Source organism: Tauraco erythrolophus, chromosome 3, assembly GCF_009769465.1.
Source record: "Tauraco erythrolophus isolate bTauEry1 chromosome 3, bTauEry1.pri, whole genome shotgun sequence".
NCBI classification, from domain to species: domain Eukaryota; kingdom Metazoa; phylum Chordata; class Aves; order Musophagiformes; family Musophagidae; genus Tauraco; species Tauraco erythrolophus.
This window is the reverse complement of record NC_141467.1, coordinates 90,245,174-90,266,959: the sequence shown is the minus strand read 5'-3', so window position 1 is coordinate 90,266,959 and position 21,786 is coordinate 90,245,174. Positions and strand designations below refer to the sequence as shown.

The following is a 21,786-nucleotide window of genomic DNA, read 5'->3' as shown; positions in this document are numbered from 1 at the left end:
GCTTGTTATTTGGGTCTCCTGTGTTCATTTAGGCTGGGGACCTCCTTCCCTTTTTGCTCCTGCCAGTCAAAAATGAGAAATGAATGGGTGTTACTTGAGTTCAAGATCTATAGCCAGCCCAATATCAGTGACTTGTATATATCCTGTAAGAAAACCTTTACTCTAAGTCTGCCTTCCTATGAGAAAGTAGCACGTACCCTGAATGGCTGCCAAGCTCCTTGAAGGTGGCTGCAGGTGGCTCAAATGTGGTTTTTGTTAAAACACACCTGGAAGATCATTTCTGTCATGAACACCTCAGTCCTGTCAACTGTTTCTGTTCATGCTCTGCTCCGACTGGTGTGGTCCATATTTGGAGCCATTCAATGGTTGACTCTTTGGTAGCTGCTATCATCGTAGTTCAGTGTTGGCTGCAGCTGTGCTTTGGGGAGCTGGACAAATGAGTGGCAGATACCGGAGCAGCTGTTGTCAGTTGAGTCACTTAGACCACTGACTTGTGTTGTGAGGAGTAGGAAGGCTGTCCTGATAGAGATATTCACAGTGGGAGTTTCTGGCTGTAGCAGGGGAGTAGTATGAGCAGAGATACTGCAGGGCTACGAAACTAGTGGAGGACATAATGGGTGTGAACCTGGTCTACAGTGCAGAGCAGGAGCCTGTGGCTGCTGAGGGCCACTGCTGGAGCTGGGATCCTGGGTTAGGTCGACTCAGTATGGGTTTCTCTCTTGCTTTCTGTGCTTTGTTTCCTGACTTTGTTAAAGCCTTTCCAATATAGTTGCATGCCTGCCCCAGCCACCTATTCTCAGACCATGGAGAGAAGGGAGGAAGCCAAGGGTTCACAACGTGCCCGGGTGGAACACAGGAAACAAGGTTGGAAACCCACTGGCTTAGGCTGGTAGAGCTGAATTGCTGTCAACAGCAGAGAAAAATCTCTCCAAAATGATCTCAAGTGTACAGAGTACCACAGGGAGCAATTCCTTGTCCTGAAGAACAGATGGATCTGACATGTTCATTGCCTCAAGCTATCTTGTTTTATCATCACATCAGATCTAGGTGCTTGACAGATGTGCCTAACAGAAAATAAAATTCATCCATGCCCAATTGTATGGGGTTTAGCATCTCTAGTTACTATTTAGAACTATTCTCTTTATTGTCCAACTTAGTCTGTGTATAAATGAGGAGATACTTTCATTTAAAATTAGGAGAAGACAGAGGCAAATAAACTGTTACAAGGGCAAACCAATCTTGTGAGCTTTAAAAGCATAGTTCGGTATCTTCAACTTTTTGGTTCAGAGATATGTCCGAGATAGGAAGAACATCAAACTGAATGCAAAGAGGCTGAGTTGAACCATACTGGCAGTAGTGAAACAAGATTTTGTACATGTTACAGCTTGAATACCTTGAAATTTTAAAACCTGTGTTACAATTGCAAAAGCATGAAATAAAAGCTTTTTTGAAGCCAGCAACATGTTTGCTCAAAAGTTATTGCAACACAGTTCTGAATATCAAAAGCTGATTTTATTCACATCTACCCCATTCCTGTTTCTTCCCACCAGCACACACTTGTATCCTATGTGGGATGAGGCAACGAGTGTTTCTGTGTCTTTTTTCACAGCAAGGTCTCCATCATGGTTTTTTTTTTTCTTCCTCTTCAAAAAAATCAAAGAACTAAAAATTGTGTTAACATACTGCAGTATTTCCAACAGTTGCAAACTGTGCAGTGCAAAATGGGTATGAAATATTTAATGTGATTTTAAATTGAAACTGTGCTACATATTTACTTTTGAAAAGTACATTGGATTTATTGGAACTTCAGACAGCATAGTAAAGTTAGATCTTATAGGTTCTTGTAATTATTTAAATTCCTATTTTTCAATGTATAGCAGTGGAAGTATTTGCTGCTGAAATGCAAAGGAAGTCAGAGAACAGAATTGGTGAAAGTCACTGGTTGAACACCTGTTGTTGGAGAGCTAAACTCTTTTTTGACTTCTGCAGGTGCAGAGATAATATCTTTTTCATGTTTGTTCAGCTATTTCAATTCAGTGACTAGTTCATTCAGAAGTAAGAAACCACTTGGGACTAAAAAAAGCTGAAAAGCTTGTTTTTCTCCTTTAATCTATAAACAAAATCTGTGCAGTAGAGAAAAAGATATACCAGTTCTGAGATCTTGAGAAATATGGTAACATTCAGTTCTTCAAATGAAGGTAGTGCTTCCTTCCTTAATGAGACTGATTACTTAAAAAGTATAACAATAAGGTTATTTTTGTCTTGATTATATAGATTATTTGGAAAATACTGATCTTCATCATTTTTATTGCATTTCACTTTTACACACTAAGATCTATTTTACAACTAGAGCTTAACATGAATCCCAAAGAAAAAAACCCTAGTCAACCATAGTCAAAAAAATCTATCATTACTCATGCCCAAGTACAATGAGAATGTAAGGAATGAAAATCACTCACAGCATCCTTCTGGACAAGTTGTCCAACTGTGGGATGAATGGGTTCATGGTGCACTGGGTGAAGAACTGGCTGAAGGGCAGGGCTCGAAGGGTTGTAGTGAATGGGACAACATCTGGCTGGCGACCGGTCACCAGCAGTGTTCCTCAGTGTTCAATTCTAGGGCCAGTCCTGTTCAATATATTTACCAGCCATCTGAATGCAGGAATTGAATACATCTCCCTCAACCTTCTGGCCACGCCTCTTTTCATGCAGCCGAGGATACGGTTGGCTTTCTAGGCTGCAGGCGCACATTGCCGGCTCATGTTGAGTCTGTCATCAACCAGCACCCTCAAGTCCTTCTCCTTCTGGTTGCTCTCAATCCAGTCTCTGCCCAGTCTGTACTTGTGCTTGGGATTGCCCCGACCCACGTGCAGGCCCTTGCACTTAGCCTTGTGGAACTTCATGAGGTTTGCAGTTGCCCATCTCTCCAGCCTGTCAAGGTCCTTCTGGATGGCATCTCTTCCCTCCAGCATGCTGACCACACCACACAGCTTGGTATCATCTGCAAACTTACTGAGGGTGCACTTAATCCCACTGTCCATGTCGCCAGCAAAGATGTTAAATAGCACCGGCCCCTATACTGAGCCCTGAAGAACACCACTTGTCACTGGAAAAGGCAGAGGTGGGTGCCCTTGGGCCCAGCGTCCCGTGACCTGGCTGCTCATATATGACAGATCCACATGCTGACAAGTTCAGTATTACATCTGGATTCTACTGCCCACAAGCTTAGAACAAGTATCAAGAAATATTTACAGAAGGCAGTTGTATGGACGACACAGAAGAGCAAGTAGTCTTTTCTGGTTTAGAGATCCAGACACATGAAGGACAAGGAGGTGGCTAGGAGGAGCCAGCCTGGATTTACTAAGGACAAAACAGCCTGATTGCCTTCTACGTTGAGATAACAGGCTGTATGGACAAGGGAGGAACAATGCATGTTGTATACCTTGACTTTATAAAGGCCATTGATGTGGTCTCCCACAGTGTCCTTGTAGCCAAATTGTTGACTTATGGACTGGATAAGTAGACAACAAGTGAATGGAAAGTCTAGTGGCATCCCTAATGGGTGGATACTGAGCCCAACACTGTTCAAATACCTTTGTTAGTGACGATGGTGATGAGACAGCGTGCACCCTCAGCAAGTTTGTGGGATGCTGCCAGACTGTGGAGGGCACTTGATGTGCTGGAGGGCGTCAGTATCACTCAGAGGGATCTGGACAGACTGGAGGAGTGGGCTGACAGAGACCTTAGGAAGTTCAGCAAACACAAATACAGAGTCCAGCATCTGGGGTGGAATAACCTCCTGCTCCAGTACAGGCTGGGGGCTGACTGGTCAGGGGAGGACTTTGCTGAAAAAGACCTTGGGGTCTTGGTAAACAACAATTTCAATACAAACAAGGAGCATGCCCTTGCTGCGAAGGAGAACAACAACATACTGGGCTGTACAAGCAGCAGTGTAGCCAGCAGGTCAGGGGAACTGATCGTTCCCTTCTGTTTGGCACCGACGAGTTGACATCTTGAACAGTCTGTGCAGTTTTGCGCTCCGTGCAAGAAAAGAGTTTGAGAGACTGGAGTGAGTCAATGGAGATGGTCAGGAGCTGGAGCACATTATGTAGAAAAAGAGAGCAAGGGCTGAGTTTGTCCAGCCTGAAGATGAGTTCTGGGGAGTCTTACTTCTGTCTGCAACTGCCTGTTGGGAGGGCACAGGAAAGACAGAACCAGATTCTTCTCAGATGCGCACGGGGCCAGAACATGAGGTAACACACATAAGTTGTGATACAGAAAATTCTAACTAAATCTGAGAACGGGAAAAAAGGGTGGTCAAACAGTGGAACAGGCCTGGAGAAGGTGTGGATCTCAATCCTTGTAGATACTGCAAACTCAACTGGACATGGCCCAGGACAACCTGCTCTAACACTAATAGCGCTCTGAGCAGGCAGTTGGATTAGAGACCTCCATAGGTGCCTTCCATCCTGCATGGTTCTGTGACTGATAGGTGCCAGTGTGAGCTAATTGCCAGAGCTTCCCTTTGTGGATCACTCCAGGAAAAATAGGAACCATTAGAGATTTTTGTGTGATTTGCTTTAGGCATCTACTATGGCATAAGTTGAATCTCACTCTGGGAGATCCTAGTCTCTTCTCTGGAGTGACAAGCTGAGTAGATGCCTACCCTTGGTCAAGTGAATCTTGTCTAGGCTGTCTAATAAAAGTTAAAATCTAAAGAGTGTTGCTTTTGTTTCTGAGGGCAAAGCAAATTAGTGAAGGAATTTACTTTATGCTTTATTCTGAGTCATCAGAAGGAAGTGGCTGAGAATTTGAAGATAGAAGCAACGTGAGTGAAAATGATCACAAGTTTCTGATCTGAAGAAGAGGAAGGAATGAGTAAAAGCAGCTGAATAATGTCGAAGGACTTTAAAAGAGCTTATTTCTTTGAACTTCAGAATAGATAGATAAGGGCTGGGAAGGGAGGGAAAAAAAAGTTCAAGGGAACTGACAGTTTTTTGGAAGACAAGATACTACAGACATGGCAGCAGATTGTCCCATTGAAGGAGGAAGACAAAATATCACAAGTACTTCAGAGCCTCTGCAATTACTTGAAAATCAGGAATACTGCTACTAATGGCAACAGGAGAATGCACTGCCAAGGCAAAAATTTTAAAAGTAGCACAAAGACCTAGTTTAATGAGTTGCAACTACAAGGGGTATTAAAATTCATTTTTTTCAAGACCACAGAAATAAGAGAAAGGTGAAAGAAATTAGAGTTCTGTTACTTTGTAGACAAGGAGGGGAAAGCTGGTCACAAAGAGGAGGATGAACACCAGCCTCTCTTGGATTCAGTTTTCCCAGACAGGTTAATCATGACGAGGTGCTTAGAACAGTTAACTTAAATAGAGGGGAAAGAAACACAAGCTGCAATGGGGGACAGAGGTCAAATACATGGAGGGAAGCTGGATGCAGTCAAGTCATCGCGATCTCTTGAAATTGACCCCTGAGTACCTGGGAGTTAGATGAGACCATCCCTGAAGTTTAGCTTTTATCTTTAAGAACTTGTGAAGGATGAGGAAGGGCAAACTTAAACACTAAAATGAGGAAGCCTGTCAGCTTAACTTTGATACATGGTGAAATGCTCCAGAAAATTATTAATCGATTTGTAAACACCTAGAGGATAACTAAGCTGATAGAAAAACAGCCAGTGTGGATTTGTTGAGGAAAAAAAAAATCTGTCAAACCTCTCAAATTTGCTTTCCTAGTGGAGCAAGAGGTGTAGCAATAGAAGTAGTAGGTATGTCTTTAGTAAGGCTTTTGGCAGTGTTGCGGAAAGCCACGTAGCCTTTTGACAAGTAAAGAGGGGAAAAATCATCTAGTTACTGTGTGGCAGGTGAGGGCCTGGTTGAAGTGCTGTGGTCAAAGAATAGTTATTGTTTGCTTGTCAGGTGAGAGGAGCTGGGAGCGCTGCGCTGTTAGAGTCTGTGCAAGGTCGCGTGCTGCTCGTGGTTTTCATCAGTGTCTTGGACGATGGACTGGGGAGTGCAGTGTGCGAGGGTCTACCAGCTCTGGTGGGCTTTGGGTACTGTGCAGGGCAGCTTTAGAGTCCAAAGTGATCTTGATAAAAGGCAGAAATGCTTAAAATGAGTAAGATGGGAATTCAGCAGCTGTAAGTAAGAAAGCCTGTAGCGAGGAAGGGAAAACAAGTGTATGTGTGTATGCAGACAAGGGATATCTGAGTAAGTAACCGTACCGTGAGAGCATGTGGTGTTGGGATATCACAAGCTAAATATGAGTCAGCACTGTGATATGGCGGGGGGAGAAAATGGGGAAGAGACCAGACTTTTGTGTAAGTGGGAGTCTTGCATGCAAGCCATAGGATATCCTTAGCTCTTGGCTCTTGGCTCTGTCGGTCTGCTGGGATAGTGTCCAGAGCCGGCTTCACACCATGAAACAATATAGACAAACTGGAGAAAGCCAAGAGGAGAGCTGTAGGAGTGAGCAGAGATTTGGAAAAGACTAGTGAGGAAATACTGAGTTAGGTCCAGGATGCAAGGGAAAAGTTGGAAAGAGACGCAATCTTTCAGTTATATTAAAGGATTTGTAATATAAAATCATAGTGATGTTTGCCCATGGCCTCTCTACCTACCCAAAGGTAAGGGGGAAAGCAATTAGTTCAGTTTTCACCTAAGGAGGTTTAGTTGGGTATTAGAAAGAGATAGTTGGAGTTGGAGATATTAGTTGGAGATATCCCTGTTCCTTGCAGGGGGGTTGGACTAGATGACCTTTGAAGGTCCCTTCCAGCCCTAACCATTCTATGATTCTGTGATTCTATGATTCTAGAAACTTAGCGTAAGCATATTAGAGTGGAGTATTTGGGGGAATGAGAGTAGGGGAGGGTTGTAGTTGTGAGGACTAGGTAAGAGTCACCTGTGAGGATGTTTGTCTTTGCCTCAAGTGGAGGGGTAGACTAGATGATCTTTATGAAGTCCACTGTATGGTTTTGTCCATGAAAGGAAAACATAAATTAAAAATGCAAAACAAGAATAAACCTGATTTAAACCAAGGGTTCCTTTTTGTTCATTTGAACTGTGATTATATGCAGCATTTTAAACAACCCTGGTTTAAATTAATCCCTCATGTCGCAGTGTTAGCATCTTCTGTTTATGGAGGTCTTTTACAATGCCTTTTTATTTATTAAAAAAAAAATGCCCCTTGGTGTGATAATCTCTTTGATTATGAGTTATACAAGTAATGATGAAGAGACTAAGATGTTCTTAAAACTGTTCTGAGGTACGTGCTTTAATGCCTTAGTTTTTCAGTAAATTGGCCAAATCCATACTGTAAAAACTAGATATCTCTTGAGACAACGTTGTCCTAATAAATACCAATTTCTTAAATAGGTAACACTTGCATAAAGAAATTTCTCCCCTCTAAAAATGAACTACTCTCCAAACACACAGCTTATCCAGACAGTAGCCTTGTATATCTTACTTTATCCAGCACTGTACTGGTGACATTAATTCAGTGAGGAGACCAGAATGGGAGCCTACTAGTTATTTTTCATGTTTGATTTTCTTCTCTATGAATTTAATATAAAGATGGTTATGTTAAGCTAATGATACCTTGGCTTTTTATTTTCTGCTGCTGAGTGAAATAATGTAGAAGGATTTTTTTTTTTTTCCCATTTCCCTGAAGAATGGAACGTTTGACCACAATTACCATTTTTTACATTTGATAGAGCACCTTTCTGTCTGTTCCCACAAGTGATTTCTCAGTACGTAGGGCACACTGGGAAACAGCGTCTGACTAGCCAGTGGGACATGGTACTCACACAATGCAATGCCTGCAGAATCAAATTACGTTTGATGTTTAATATAAACCCAAACTGCAAAGTAAGACTTCAACCAACCAAACAAAAATCTTCGAAAATGGAAAGCCCGAAAGAAAACAGAAACCAGGTAATTGCTGGGATAAATTTTCTTCTTACAGGAAATCTGTGCTGAGCAGAGCGTCCAAGGCGAGGGACAAGCTGCCTTCTGCCCTTTCGCATTCTGCTGTCCCTGGCTGTCCTGCTTCCTCTGTCTGTGTCTCTGCACATATGTGCCGCCCACCTAAGGAAACAAACAGAGACGACTGGTCCCAGTGTGGCACTTCTCTCCTTCAAGTTGATTCTGACCAGGAAGATTTCTTGTGTGTAATAATAGATTGTGCACACACTCTAGACTCGTGCTTCTGGCAGTGTGGAGGGCACATGCTCACCCACTGGCACAGAAGCACTATCATCCATCCGCTGAGCTCCGTTTAGCCAGGTGCCGAGCACCTTTCATCTGAGAAAAAAGAATCCTTAGCAGCCGCTGCTAGAGGTGTTTCTGACTGGTGTAACATATTAATGGCAGGGATGAAAGAGTTAATTCATTTTCCATCCATATTTTTTTTCTTTGTAGAACCGATTTGACACAGTCTAGCAGGGTGCTGTTATTGAAAAATTGAAGCACCAGGTGTGATTAAATAAGATCACACGTTTCATTCCCTCTTTAATTTCACATCACCCTTCAGCAGCTGTATCCCTTTGCTTTCCTATAGTTGGAGAACCCGTTCCATTTACAGCAAGCCGCTCGCCACATCGGTAGCATGCACCACTGGGCTGTTGTGAATCAAATCTGTTTGTACACACAAATTATTTATTGTTTGATGGACCAAACTTATTAATCTGTTTATTTCTCAAGAGTAGGAAATACAGAGTGTATTTGAGTCATGGAAACAAACCTAGCCTAGTTCCTCAGTATTTCCAGAGGTTCTTGCATGTAGAACAGGTTTCATTCCACTGCAAAGAGAGTAAAAAGGTAAAGGGTAAAGACAGTGGTGGACTTGGGATCCTTTTTCTGTTCTTACTAAGCATAGCTCTGTAGGATCTGATGAAGTCACCTCCTTTCCTGAGATTTCATGGCCTGCCACTGACACAAGGAGACCAGACCGCTGTCCTCCAGGCACTACAGAGCAGCAGTACTGGCACCATGCACAGACTGTACCCTTGTCCCTTTACTGCTGGGTCAGAAAGGTGGCACTGGGGCCACAATTGCTATTTGCAGCTAGAACATGATGCCAGAAAAAGAAAACTATCAGGTTTTTAACTTTCCATCGCTTTAGAATAGTGTTCCTATGAAAAAATGAATTGGGTTCTTAGAATGTTGCTGGTAGTTACTCCAGGCAACATTTGCGCTTCCAGACTCTGACTGGCCTCAATTCTCAGTCCAAAGGAACTCAAAACAGAGGTTTATCTTTTTATTTTTCCCCGTCCTTGAAGAAGGAAGGCTTTGTTTGCCATACTCTGACACTGTTACCTGCAGTAAAAAGTTTGTGCAAATGTGACAGTGCCCTGGTCTGAGATGTTCCTGTGCAGCTCTGTCGTAATTAGCCCGAAGGACAGAAGTCTGTGCTCTGTTGTGCGTCAGTATATGATCTGATGGATTACCATCCTGTGGTGTCAGCACCGAGGCATACAGTTCCTGGGAACACGGGTTTGGGTGTTTCTGAAGAGTCTACTGCTGTAGCTTTGGCTTTGTTTTCTCCTCCTGCACCTCTGGTGCTACACTCCACTGATTTCCTGCTCCTCTTAGTCGTGGTATCACACATTTATACAGCTGTGACGTTTCATGATACAATATGGTAACGCTTCTCAGCAATTTTGAGCGGCGTTTGCCTGTTGTCTATTTATAAATGCTGGGATACAGCAGTCATGTCTGTCCTCCAGCACTCCTGGCCCCCTGTGTAAACAGCCAGTTTTGCTCACCGAGGACTTGTCAAAAATGCATCCATCAAAATTAAACAGATGAACTAAACAAGTAAAATTGTACCAGAATACCAGAGCTCTTTCATTCCCAAGTGAACAGGGGTTTGTTTGCTGTAGCATTATTCCCACATAAAAGAAAAAAGACGCCAGGGGAGGGTGACAGAAGAAGTTTGGAGGTTCTAGGGATGCATCTGGGTCTGCGTTTGAGTATAAATAATGCCTGTGAACACCTGTCCCTTCTTAAATTTGATCTCGGAAGCAACATTGGGACCAGTTCATTTGATGTCTCCTTTTTTAAATCAAACTCTGCAGATAAAACTGGCTGCCTGTAGTGCAAGACTGTCCTTAAAAGTGAGCTGACATTTATGCAAACATGACTTAGTTCATGCAGGAAAAGATACTCTTTGATCTGTGAGAGGACAAAAAAATAAAACTCCATGAAACTCCAAAGGAAACCATTTTTCTTTTCTTTACGTTAGTAGACCAATCTTCATGGGGATGGAGGAAGCTGCTCTGACCTTTCTTTCCCTGTGTGATACAGACTGAGCATGACTGTTCCATCATAAGTGAGGCCAGTATCAAATCAATGGTTGGAACTAACCATGCCAGTTTTGGCGTAATTATTGCCATATTGAATGGGCCATGTTTTCTGCAAATACTTCTGTAGTGACTCTGAGCCATGTAAGATGTACTGCTGTTAATGCAAACAGGATTATTTCTTAACTGCATGGTCATATATACACAGAGGAAGTGTTTCAAAAGGTGAAATCGTGTTTAAGTAATTGTTTCTTATTATGCTGGGGATTTTTTTAAATTACCTTTTGAGCTTGCAATGAAGGGCTTAGGAAATCTTTCAGCTTGTGAAAGTTACCCAGTAATGTCAACCTAAAGTATTAAAAAATCCAGTGTTGACCCCCTTCAGAAATAATGAGGTTTGAAAGGACCTCACATTTTGCTCTAGATGTTATGGGAATTTGAGTCTATAGGCTATTCCTGATATCAGACTGAAGCATTAAACCTTTTTAAAAAAAAAAAAAAAGTAGACATTTTCATGCCATTCCCTGGTTTGTGGAACTAGATTAATATTGGGAAAGTTGGCAGTAGCCCTTATTCCTCCTGCCAGCGCAAAGCGGCGTGTTATTCTCCCTCCTACTTTCCCCTTTTTTAGATGGATGAACTTCCCTTTCTTGCTCAAAACTCAAATGCCTTTGCCATGGGTGCTGCTTTTCCAGCAAGGTCCTTTCTTGCTGCTCTTTTCCTTTCCCCATGCAAAGCAGCCGTTGCTTACACCTTTTGTTTGATAGGATCCTTCTCCCTGAGGAGGGAACAACTATCTGTTTTGTTTCCTCAAGGGAGAAAGAGAGAGACATTCTCAAGAAATTCTCCTCCTTTCCTGCTCGGTAACAACAAAAGACATTCTAAAGCATTTGGTGTTTCTGGAGAGACGAAAAAACAGTGGAGCCCTAGACAGGAAGAAAACAGCCATGGAGAAACAAATTGAACATAATTTGAGCTATAATTAAAGGCCTTAAAAAGAAGCCAAACTGCCAACTTGGAAAGAAAAATGTGCATCTTGAAATAAAGTACCTTTATGGAAGGATGTGCTTGGGGTTACAATGCAGGGCTGCCATTCAGGGCATCTTGGCTCTGTTTCTGCTCTGGGCTTCCTGGGTGATACCAGACCAGAAACTTAACCCTTATTTGCCTTGAAGATCCATATGTAAAATCACAGAATCATAGAATGGTTTGGGTTGGAAGGGGCCTTAAAGACCATCTAGTTCCAACCCCCCTGCCACAGGCAGGGACACCTTCCACCAGAAGGAAGAGAATTTGGTGATCATAGAATGGTTAGGGTTGGAAGGGACCTCAAAGATCATCTAGATCTAACCCCCCTGACATGGGCAGGGAAACCCTCCACTACAGCAGGTTGCTCAAAGCCTCATCCAACCTGGCCTTGAACACTTCCAGGAATGGGGCATCCACAACTTCTCTAGGCAACCTGTTCCAGTGCCTCACCACCCTCAGAGTGAAGAATTTCTTCCTTAGATCTAATCTAAATCTGCCCTCTTTCAGTTTAAATCCATTGCCCCTTGTCCTATCACTACACGCCCTTGTAAAAAGTCCCTCTCCCTTCTTCCTTGTAAAAAGTCCCTCTCTCGTGATATTGTGAGTCTTTATTTCATAGTGCTTGTAAGCACAAGGAGATAACAGAAGTTATTTAAATAGAAGTTGCTGTGGCATTGAGTGATGGCAGCTTTTTGTTTATTATATTGAAGAGAGTCCATATCCTCTAAAATATTAGAAGCGTTGTGAAACTGTGCATCACTGCGTCCCTGGGGATCCTGTTTGTTGTTAGCATGGTGTAACCTGCAGCTTCAGTGAGGGGGCCTGCTGCGGCATGAGTTGAAAGGTAAAGCAAAGAAAGCGGGCTTCAGGGAGAGCTTCCCAGAGGAGGACCTTGTGGTCTGCCTGCTGATGCTGTCCGTGCGCGTTGCGCGTGACTGAAAGCAGGAGATTTTGTTACGTGCAATCTGCTTGCTAGTGAGATGCCAAACTGAAACCAAAGGCTCCGAGTTGAGCTGTCCGTGATCTGGATGGGGGAAGGTTTCATGTCTGTGAGGTGCTTCTGCTGTGACGTACAATAGGTGGCTCACGGGCTGCACGATGTGATTGGTGGGAGCGTAGGGCACTCCCGCTGCTGCCAGGAAAATCCCCGTGTGCAGCTTTACGCTACTAAATAAGCTTTGCAACCTACCAACCCTCACATTTGGGATATGGTTAGAGCTGGTGTCTTGCAGATGGCTAGTTCCATCATTCATAAATTCTTAAACTCATATGAATAAATTCAAAGATTTTTATGTTTAAAGGTGACCCACAACTCTTTAAACTCTCTTTTATGTTTACAGTTGAATACCTCAGCCACTTTGACAACATCACTGATTTGCACTCAGCAAATCTGGATTTTGTGAGGCAAATGAAAAGTCTATAATGTGCTGTGACTTCATTCTGCAGTACAAGTCAAAATAAATCAAAATTTTTCTCTCCTGTTCTCACTACTAGTATCAAAACTGTCTCCAAATCAGCATGGAAATGTGCTAGGAGGTTAAGACAGACATGGATTTTGGTGGCATCTTGGTTTAATCTTTTTATAGCTATATTAGCAAAAATTCACATTCCTCAGTGGTTATTGTGTGTTTGAAGGGCCACCTACAAATTACATTTTCAGAAGTGTCAAAGCAGGAGATAGTTGTTAATAGTATTTCAGGACTCTCTTAATTCAACAAGTCTATTCTTTATGTATGTTTCTGCAGATCAGTTGGAATGCTCTTCTGTATTTAAAAATTCACTTAACAGTTTCACAACCTAATAGTGATCTTGCAACATGGTGTTTATCCTAATCTGATGGATTTGGGACCCGTGGTGTAGTTTAAAATAGAATAGTTAGGCTTTTGGATCCACTGGCTGTAACATTTCCATGGTGGTCTGAGCTTTGGGCCACTGGTGACAGTTCTGTCCCCTCTCCAATGCTTGTTGTGATACCCATATATATTTCCCAAACCTACTGTTCATTTCCATTGTTATCTCAGTTCGTTGCTAGAAGAAACCACCAAATTTCCACCATTGCACCACATGTCCACCGCTGAGGACAATATAGCTTGTGGATAAGCAGCAAATAACTATGGAACATAAATGCTTTTTAAAAAGTTACAATCAAAGAAACCTTGAAACAGAAAATTTAGAGCTTAACATTGGTTGAGTTGCAGCAGAAGCAATGAAGTGTGAAATGCGTTATTCCCAACCAGTATGCCATGCTGCTTTAATTTACAGAATATACAATTATATAACATTAACATTCTGGTACATCAGTCTGACAAAAATTGAAATGAAAACAGACAAATGCATGAATCTATTTATAAGACTATTATTGTAATAGCAGTGGATAAGAATACAAACTTAAGTAATTTTCATTATTTTAAGATTATGCCTTTAAGATCCTTTGATATTGTGCCCTGATAAATACTCGCATGCTGTTGCAAGCCAACTTAGTTTTAGTAAACCTTTACTAAACACTTCTGGAAGGCCTTCCAGCATGCTTCTAACTTTATCTGAATCCCATGAGCATGAGACCAGTGATCTGCTTAGAGATCTGCTTTTGCACTTCAGGGATAAACTACAGGTGAGATTGGTTTTTCTAGTCAGACCATGGTCCATTTCAACCAACATTCAGCCTTTGGCAGTGGCCCAAATGGGCTGGTTAACCAGATACGCAACACTACAGCAATTACAATGAAAAGCACCACATCCCATCACTCCAGGCATCCAGTTAACCACAGAGCTGTTAGAATAGGAGATGCCCTTTTATTTCATTTGCAAAGAAATGACAAAGGTTTACTATTAATGGTTCCCACTATATGATTACAGAGGAAGAGGTGAGAATCCTTTCCTAATCTTCTGCAGGCACATTCCTCCTCTGAGATGCCGTTAGGTCCCACATTGACCTGTGCTTGTGGTGCTGTCCAAGTATCTTTTATTTAAACTATTTTTGAGAAAATCCATTTAGTCTGGATTGCTCAGGAGACTCTAGTGATCTCTGTTGTCATTTGCATTCAGGTAGCTGAGGCCAGAAGTACACAGATGATTAGAAGCAGACTGGATGGCTTAGGAAACAAATATGCTTTTCTAACATGCCCACTAATGGACAAGTCTCTGCATAGCAAACCTGCCACCAGGTCATCCGCTCTCTTCGAAGGGCCAAATAACTCACTTTCCAAGGCTAGAAAATCTCTTCTTCTCCTTGGATATGATGCTTCCTCTTAGGGTCAAGTTAAGAGGCTGGGAATTGTGTTGTTTAGGATTTCTTTTTTGCTCATACCTCACATTTTTTTTCAGCTGAAGAATAAATCATAGAATCATAGAATCATAGAATCATAGAATCATAGAATGGTTAGAGTTGGAAGGGACCTCAAAGATCATCTAGTTCCAACCCCCCCGCCATGGGCAGGGAAACCCTCCACTACACCAGGTTGCCCAAAGCCTCATCCAGCCTGGCCTTGAACACCTCCAGGGATGGGGCAGCCACAACTCTTCTGGGCAACCTGTTCCAGTGTAAAAAATCTCTCATTGTAAAAAATTTCTTTCTTATATCTAATCTAAATCTACCCTCTTTCAGTTTAAAGCCATTGCCCCTTGTCCTGTCACTGCACACTCTTGTCAAAAGCCCCTCTCCAGCTTTCCTGTAGGCCCCCTTAAGGTACTGGAAGGCTGCTAGAAGGTCTCCCCAAAGCCTTCTCTTCTCCAGGCTGAACAGCCCCAACTCTCTCAAGCTGTCTTCATAGCAGAGGTGCTCCAGCCCTTGGATCATCTTCACAGCCCTCCTCTGGACCCACTCCAACAGCTCCATGTCCTTTTTGTGTTGGAGTGGGTCCAGAGCTGAACACAGTATTCTAGGTGGGGTCTCACAAGAGCAGAGTAGAGGGGCAGAATCACCTCCCTCGACCTGCTGGCCACGCTGCTTTGGATGCAGCCCAGGATACGGTTGGCTTTCTGAGCTGCAAGTGCACATTTCCAGCTCATGTGGAGCTTCTCATCAACCAGCACCCTCAAGTCCCCAGGCTTTGTTCTGTTGTGGTGGTTTGTTTTGTTTTGTTCCAGAAAATGTGTATTAAAAATCAGATGAGCTTTCATCTTTCTGCTACTTGATAATGATTTATACTGAGCTCACAGACAACCTAGGGGATACAGATTGCATATGCACAGTCTGGTTGGGTCAGGAGATGACCTTTCTGAGTTCCTGTCTCCAGAGGAAGCAGAAGTGTTTAGTCTCTGGGATGCTAACAGGGCGGTGCTGAGAGACAAACTAATTTTGGTAGCTTCATGCAGAAAAAAACCCCTCTGAAACTTAATGACCTTCTGTAGGGGAAAAAGGCTTTAGGCATGAAGATACAAGCAGAAATCAACAAGATTGTCATCTGGGGAATGCAGAGAATACGGAAAAAGAAACAACTGGAATACGCTGTATGTTTGAGTTAACTAAAAGGTATTATTTTGGCATAGAAGCACAGCTGACAGAGCAGGTAAGGTATGATTTTCAACATACTGCATCACTGTATTTAAAACATAGCTCTTGAGCCTTCGCAAGGAATGAAGCAGGATTTTTATTAAGGAATATTAAGGAATATTTATATTAAGGAATACCTAATGGTTAAATATGTTGCAGATCATCAAAGACATTGAATCAACACAGCATTAAATTCGAGAATCTTCAAATGGTATGTTATAAGCAGGAGGAAACTGGGGAGCATAGTAGGAGGTTACACTGAATTTATGGGAGAGGGCTATGTTTCTGTCAGGGACAACAAAAAACTCACATTATTGGGATTATGCTGAGGAAGATTGTCAGACTTGTATGGTTTTGTCAGTAAAATATTTGAAGAGATGGATCTGATTTAAGAAACAAAGCAACTGTTTAGAATATTTTTGTGAACGAGTAGTTTCCTTACATGTACAGATTATGCCAGTGTTCATAGAAGAGTGAACAATGGCATGGCATGGGGATATTTGGGAACAGAATTGTTTTCTCTCACCTTGGACCACAAAGTTTCTTAGGAAAAAGAGTCTAGGTCGAATACTAATGAAAAACAGATACACAAGGTCTCACAGATCATGTAGTCCATCCCTTTGCACTGAAATAAAATCAGTGCATAGAATTTGTAGTCATATCTGGAAAATGGGTAGTTATTTTTAGTTGGCAATATTAATGGTTTGATGGCATATCAGAAATGTCAATTATACAGTGACCTATTATAATACTAATTGGGCATATCATGCAGCAACCGTATAGTTGCTGAAGGACATGATAATGGGATGGTAACTTATTCAAATTAATTTGTATGTCGCCAGCCCCTGGCCCAGGCACTTTGGTGGTGACCGAGAGAAATAAGCTGATTCTTACAGAGGTGGTAAGGCTGCAGATCTGCAAGATCTGCCTGTGTGGTGATCCTGAGCATTTGGTTCATCTCTGAGAAGGGAAGATGACGTTGTTTCTGTACCACTTTGGGGCTCTGATGTTGGAGGCTGTCTAGTGCAGAGGCTGGGACATCGTGCCGAAGCAGGTACTTGGAGAATGAGTTGCTGTGGGACTTCTCTAGCTGGTATTCCACGTTAGACAGGCGGTGCTAGCTCTCGCTGAAACTCCCACCGTGCAAAAGGCTGACAGGTGCTTTGGACTGGCACAATAATGCCAACTTTTTGTGATATATATGCCAGAGGAATTCAACATATCCCTGAGCTAACTCAAGTCTTTCTATGTTCCATTTAAGAAATATTGACAAAATGGGCCACGTTATCACTCAAGTCATTAATATATAACCTATAAAAGGACCTGGGCAAAAAAAAAGAAATAAAGGAAAATCTCTAAACCAAACCTATTTTCTGCTCCTATGCTCCTTCTGCTGGTTATGCAGAAGCAGTAAACAAGCCCTATTCCCAGAGCTGTGCTGACAGCACTGATGATGGTGGTGCACAAATTAGGAGGTAAACAAAAAGCCGTGTTAATTTCAAGCTCCATTAGAAACACAGGCAGTAAAAAAAAAATAAAAATCAATGTCTTCCAAACAGAAAAGGTCAAAATTGGTAGGAAAGAAAGTTGGGTTTCCAGTAAGTATAAGACTTCATAATTATTATTATTATTATTTCTTTTAAATTGAGTGAAAGCAAGAAGAAGCTACTGGACAGTGTCATGTTAATGACTAATACACTGAAAATAAACAACTACCCAAAATTGTTTTTAAAGAAAAATATACTTGGCTTTGGCTCAGGTTGAAATTCTTGTATTTAAAGGCTGGTTTCTATTTTAAATTTTGCCTGTAGGTTCTGTGGATGTTCAGTTACATTTATAATTTTGGCATGACACATTTGAGGGATCATTCTTTTGAAAAGTGTAATCATCAGATTTCGCTGTTTTCTCTTGGCATGGTCTATTCTTGGATCCAAATCCTTGGGGCCTGTTAGTTTAAGTTTTAGACTTTGTTGTGCGTCCAGATTAAGCCTGGAAATACATGTGTGTCATTTTGTTATCAAGTCGTCTAGAAGAGGATGACAGGAAGAACAAATACTGCTTTATACATTTTCGTTTTATGGGAGTGTGTCACCTTCAACTCCACTAACATTAAATGTTTATCACTTCATGTGATCTTTGCTTTGCACATTATACTAAATTTCACATGGCCATGTTAAATTATGCATGGCGATGGAGTTGTGCGGTACGGTGTTAGGAACCAGTTCTTCAAACGTGAATGCATATGCAAAAACCTTGGCATATAAACACCACAGAGGAAGTATGACCTTACAAGAGCAAAGTTGCTCTCCGTCTAAGGGTTTGAGGAACTGATGGTCTTAGCGTAGCCACAGACATTCTGGAAATTATTTTTCTTACACTTAGTCATTATAACTCTGCTATAGTTACACATATTTAGTGTGACCTTCTTTGACCAGTGTTGGGAACAAGGCTGTTAACACTTCTTCGTTCTCCAGCACCAGCTAGTCACAACATTTTACCAACAGTTACTAGTGTTCATCCCTGGGTGGTAGGCAATATTCCCCTCTGCAGAATAGGACCAAGGCACAGTGAGTTCAAAGACCATGTTTTATACATAAAAATGTGTTGTGGCAGGCGGGGTTGGAACTAGATGATCTTTAAGGTCCCTTCCAGCCCAAACCATTATATGATTCTATTCTATGATTCTATGATTCATGCGATGTTTAGATTGGTTTGAAACCATCTTCCACAAAGCGTGGTCAATATTTTTGTATCAGAATCAAGTTCTCTGTGGTAGAGAGTACAGATAAGAGATACAAAATGGTTCCAGCTCAACACATTTCCTTCCAAACAGCTGCATCTCCTCATTGTCTCTTCCTCTCATCCCTAAGACACAGCTTGCACTTCTAATTGTCATTCCCTTCAGCAGACATGAGCGTACTTGTTAAATTAGCCATTTGTATCCCAGAACTCCCCTGCCTGTCCGGTGACTCACTCAGACCTGCGTTTTTCACGCCCTCAGGGAGCATGGAACGAGTTATCTCTGTACTTGCAGCTTCTGGTCCTAAAACTGTTGTGCATCAAATTCAGTCCTCCCTTATTGCTTCATTAACTACTTAAAACTGCAGTTTTTGTGAGGAAAAAGGGACTTTTAAAGAGGAAGAAGTCTGAAAGGATGTGTTCTTTCCTATGGATTTCAACATTTTCTTTGTTTTCTTTTGTTTTCACAAGTTACCAGTTGCCTTTTTCCTTCCTGGCTATGCTGTCCTGCCAACCTTACCTGCCTGCCTCCTGTTTCCTAATGCCATCACCACCAAAAGAGACCTAACTGTACCTGACAGTGTTGTAATTAAAGTGTGAAGGTAGAATATAGAAGTCAGTTTGCCCATCCATAGTTGTGTTGGGAGTATATTGCTAAGAGCCATCAAATCTTGTTTGGCCAGGAAAGCAAGCAGTAGTGATTTGAGGATGTGTAGAAAGCTGGTATGTTGAGTGCCAGTTTTCAAAAGTTCCCCTGATCTGTTTACTTTCATGTTCAAGTTGCAGCTCTCTGGGTTAATGATCGCCTGTTTTGAGAACATGATATCTGTATTTCAGAAAATGACACCTTTTGTCTCTCTAGAGTAGACAATATTCTGTCAAAACTTCAGTTATCAACAGCCTCCCTTGTGCAAGTCAGAGGCCAAATATTGCCCCTAGAAATCATGAGAAACTGACTTCAGTGAGTCTTGGGGTCTGGCTAGCTGGTTTTTGTGTCTGTCTGATAATAAATTATGAACATCATGTTGAAAAAGGCTTTGTGAAACTAGCCTTCATGACATGACATCTAACTAGTAATGACTTCGGTGAAGCTTGAGGGCATACATAGTTCTCACCGTTTACTACTACAGTGAATTCTTTCACAAGGCTTTCCTCTTTTGCAGCACAATTAATTTTATGTTTCATTTACTGACACTGGCATGCACTTAGCTTTATAATATTAGTTAGCATTGGTTTATGATGTCAGTCTTATTTTTAGCACACTGAAAGCGGGGGAATAATCGAAGTGTGCTGTTGTACAATTTAAGGCTTGCGGTGGACTTGGAGAGATGAGGATGTGCCATTCCTGCTTCAGTCGGCCTAGAGGGAATAGCTCTTCTCTTTAACATTTCATTGTAATCTTCCCAATGATACCTCAAAATGTCAGCTTGTGCCTCATAGCTTAAGTTAAGTTCTTCCCAAAATAACTTCTGATGTACCTCAGAAGTTTAAAAATTACATCTCAGCAGTATGCACCAATAATGTTTGAATCTTGAACATTATTGAAGTTGAAGTTTAGCATATCATTTATTTTGTTTTAGTTCTGTTTTCAGTTCTAAGTTGTCTCCCGTATTTCAACAAGTTGACCTTACAGGCTGCCACAGGGTACTCTGCTGATCATCCTGAAAAGCTTTACCAGGTTGTGGTGTTACATTCTAGTGAAGTCTTAGTAACTTTCCAGGATGAAAAGGAATTAAGAAGTATTTTGTCTGGAGTTTTCTTGCTTGCTTTACGTGATAGTGCTTTGGTTCAAAAATGCCTGTTTTTCTAATGAAAGTAATTTTTAGCTTTCCTACAAAGAAATGAAGGCATTAGGAGGTCAATCAAGCATTGTTTAAAATCTGTTTTGGGGCTCTCGCTGATTTACACAACCTTCCTTAAATCTTATGATGACTTGGAGAAAGGGACATTTATACATGTTTCCTATCAGGAGTGATGTCTCATCAGAAGTTTGAAGGAGGAAGAACACTCTGAGATATCTACACGTGAATGGCATCCTGCTTGACTTGCCTTCAGGGAAAATAATGTGTGTAGATCATAAGGTTGGCTCTGTCTTTCGAGTTATGGAACATTTGCCTCTGTGTTTTCTTTTCCCTATGAGATAAAACAACCACTGAGAAGCACTGAAACTCAGTGTATTAGGATGCACAACACACAGAGCTCAAAGAACAGTAAGACCTTCATCAGCTGAATGAGTCGGTCCACGTGCTGACCTGACCTTACTCACACTTCTTCTGTTAGAAGAGCAGGTTATTTGCCAGAGTCATTCTGAACTCTCACTATGAAACATAGTTTTTCTGCTGTGCTCCTGTCTAAAAGCTATCTATTTTTATTGCCGTCCCCATCTGAGATATTTCAGGCTAATGAAATGATATGATTGTTTTTATCTCCAAAGTATTTAATTTCTACTGAAGAATATCATGCAGAGGAATGCAAATCTAAATCTGAGCGGTTATCTCTGCTAAGCTGCTTTTGAAAAATGAATTAGCTTAGCAAAGAACTGGCAAATGCATGTCGAACATTTTGTGAGGATCGCTGATTGTGAAGTTTTGTTAAACTGCGCTTTCTCCAAGCATGTACAAAAATAGCAACTTTGGAAATCATGAAGCTGTGTATTTTTCACAACTGAAGCTATTATGAGACTGCAGGCACCATTCTCATTCCTTCTCTTCCCCTTTGAAAGCTGAACATCATCTCAGAAATGTGAGGAAGGAGTAAGCGTCGTGCTTAATGTGACTGACTGCTCAAGAAATAGGTACTGTTTGCCGTTTTAAGCATTAGCCAGCAATTAGGGTTTGCAGCACCGACTCTCATTCTGTTTTCATTAATGAGGTCATTAGCAAAGATATGATACAGTCTTTTCCTCCTGTTCCACATGCAACTCTAATACGTGAAGACTTCAGGTATTTCCAGGCCAGTATTAGTCTTTATGAACCTGCCTCTGTGATGCCTGTAAGCACAAGCGAAGTGAACTTCTGCAATCTTCAGGAAACTGCCCTCCACAAAGTGACTGGGAATCCTTGTCCAGCCTGACTCTTGTGTACATATGAAACCTAAGCTGCTTCTCTTTTGTTCCAGTCCTTCTTAGGCTCCCTCTCTCCCTCCCTGGCCGCTTTTATGGACTAGCGAGGTCATTCTCCATTGCTGCAATTCCACCTCCCGTCACCCATTGCTAA

At 41.8% G+C, this 21,786-nt stretch overlaps 1 protein-coding gene across 1 annotated transcript in view; it reads left to right on the top strand.

Annotated features, from left to right (window-relative positions):
- SAMD12 (sterile alpha motif domain containing 12) overlaps window positions 1-12,763 on the top strand; it is a 104,112-nt gene extending 91,349 nt beyond the window's left edge. Inside the window, exon 6 of the mRNA XM_086609335.1 lies at window positions 12,681-12,763. Coding sequence (XP_086465461.1) covers window positions 12,681-12,763 — 83 coding nt within the window. The remainder of the gene's footprint in view (window positions 1-12,680) is intronic.
- Window positions 12,764-21,786: the final 9,023 nt, after the last annotated feature.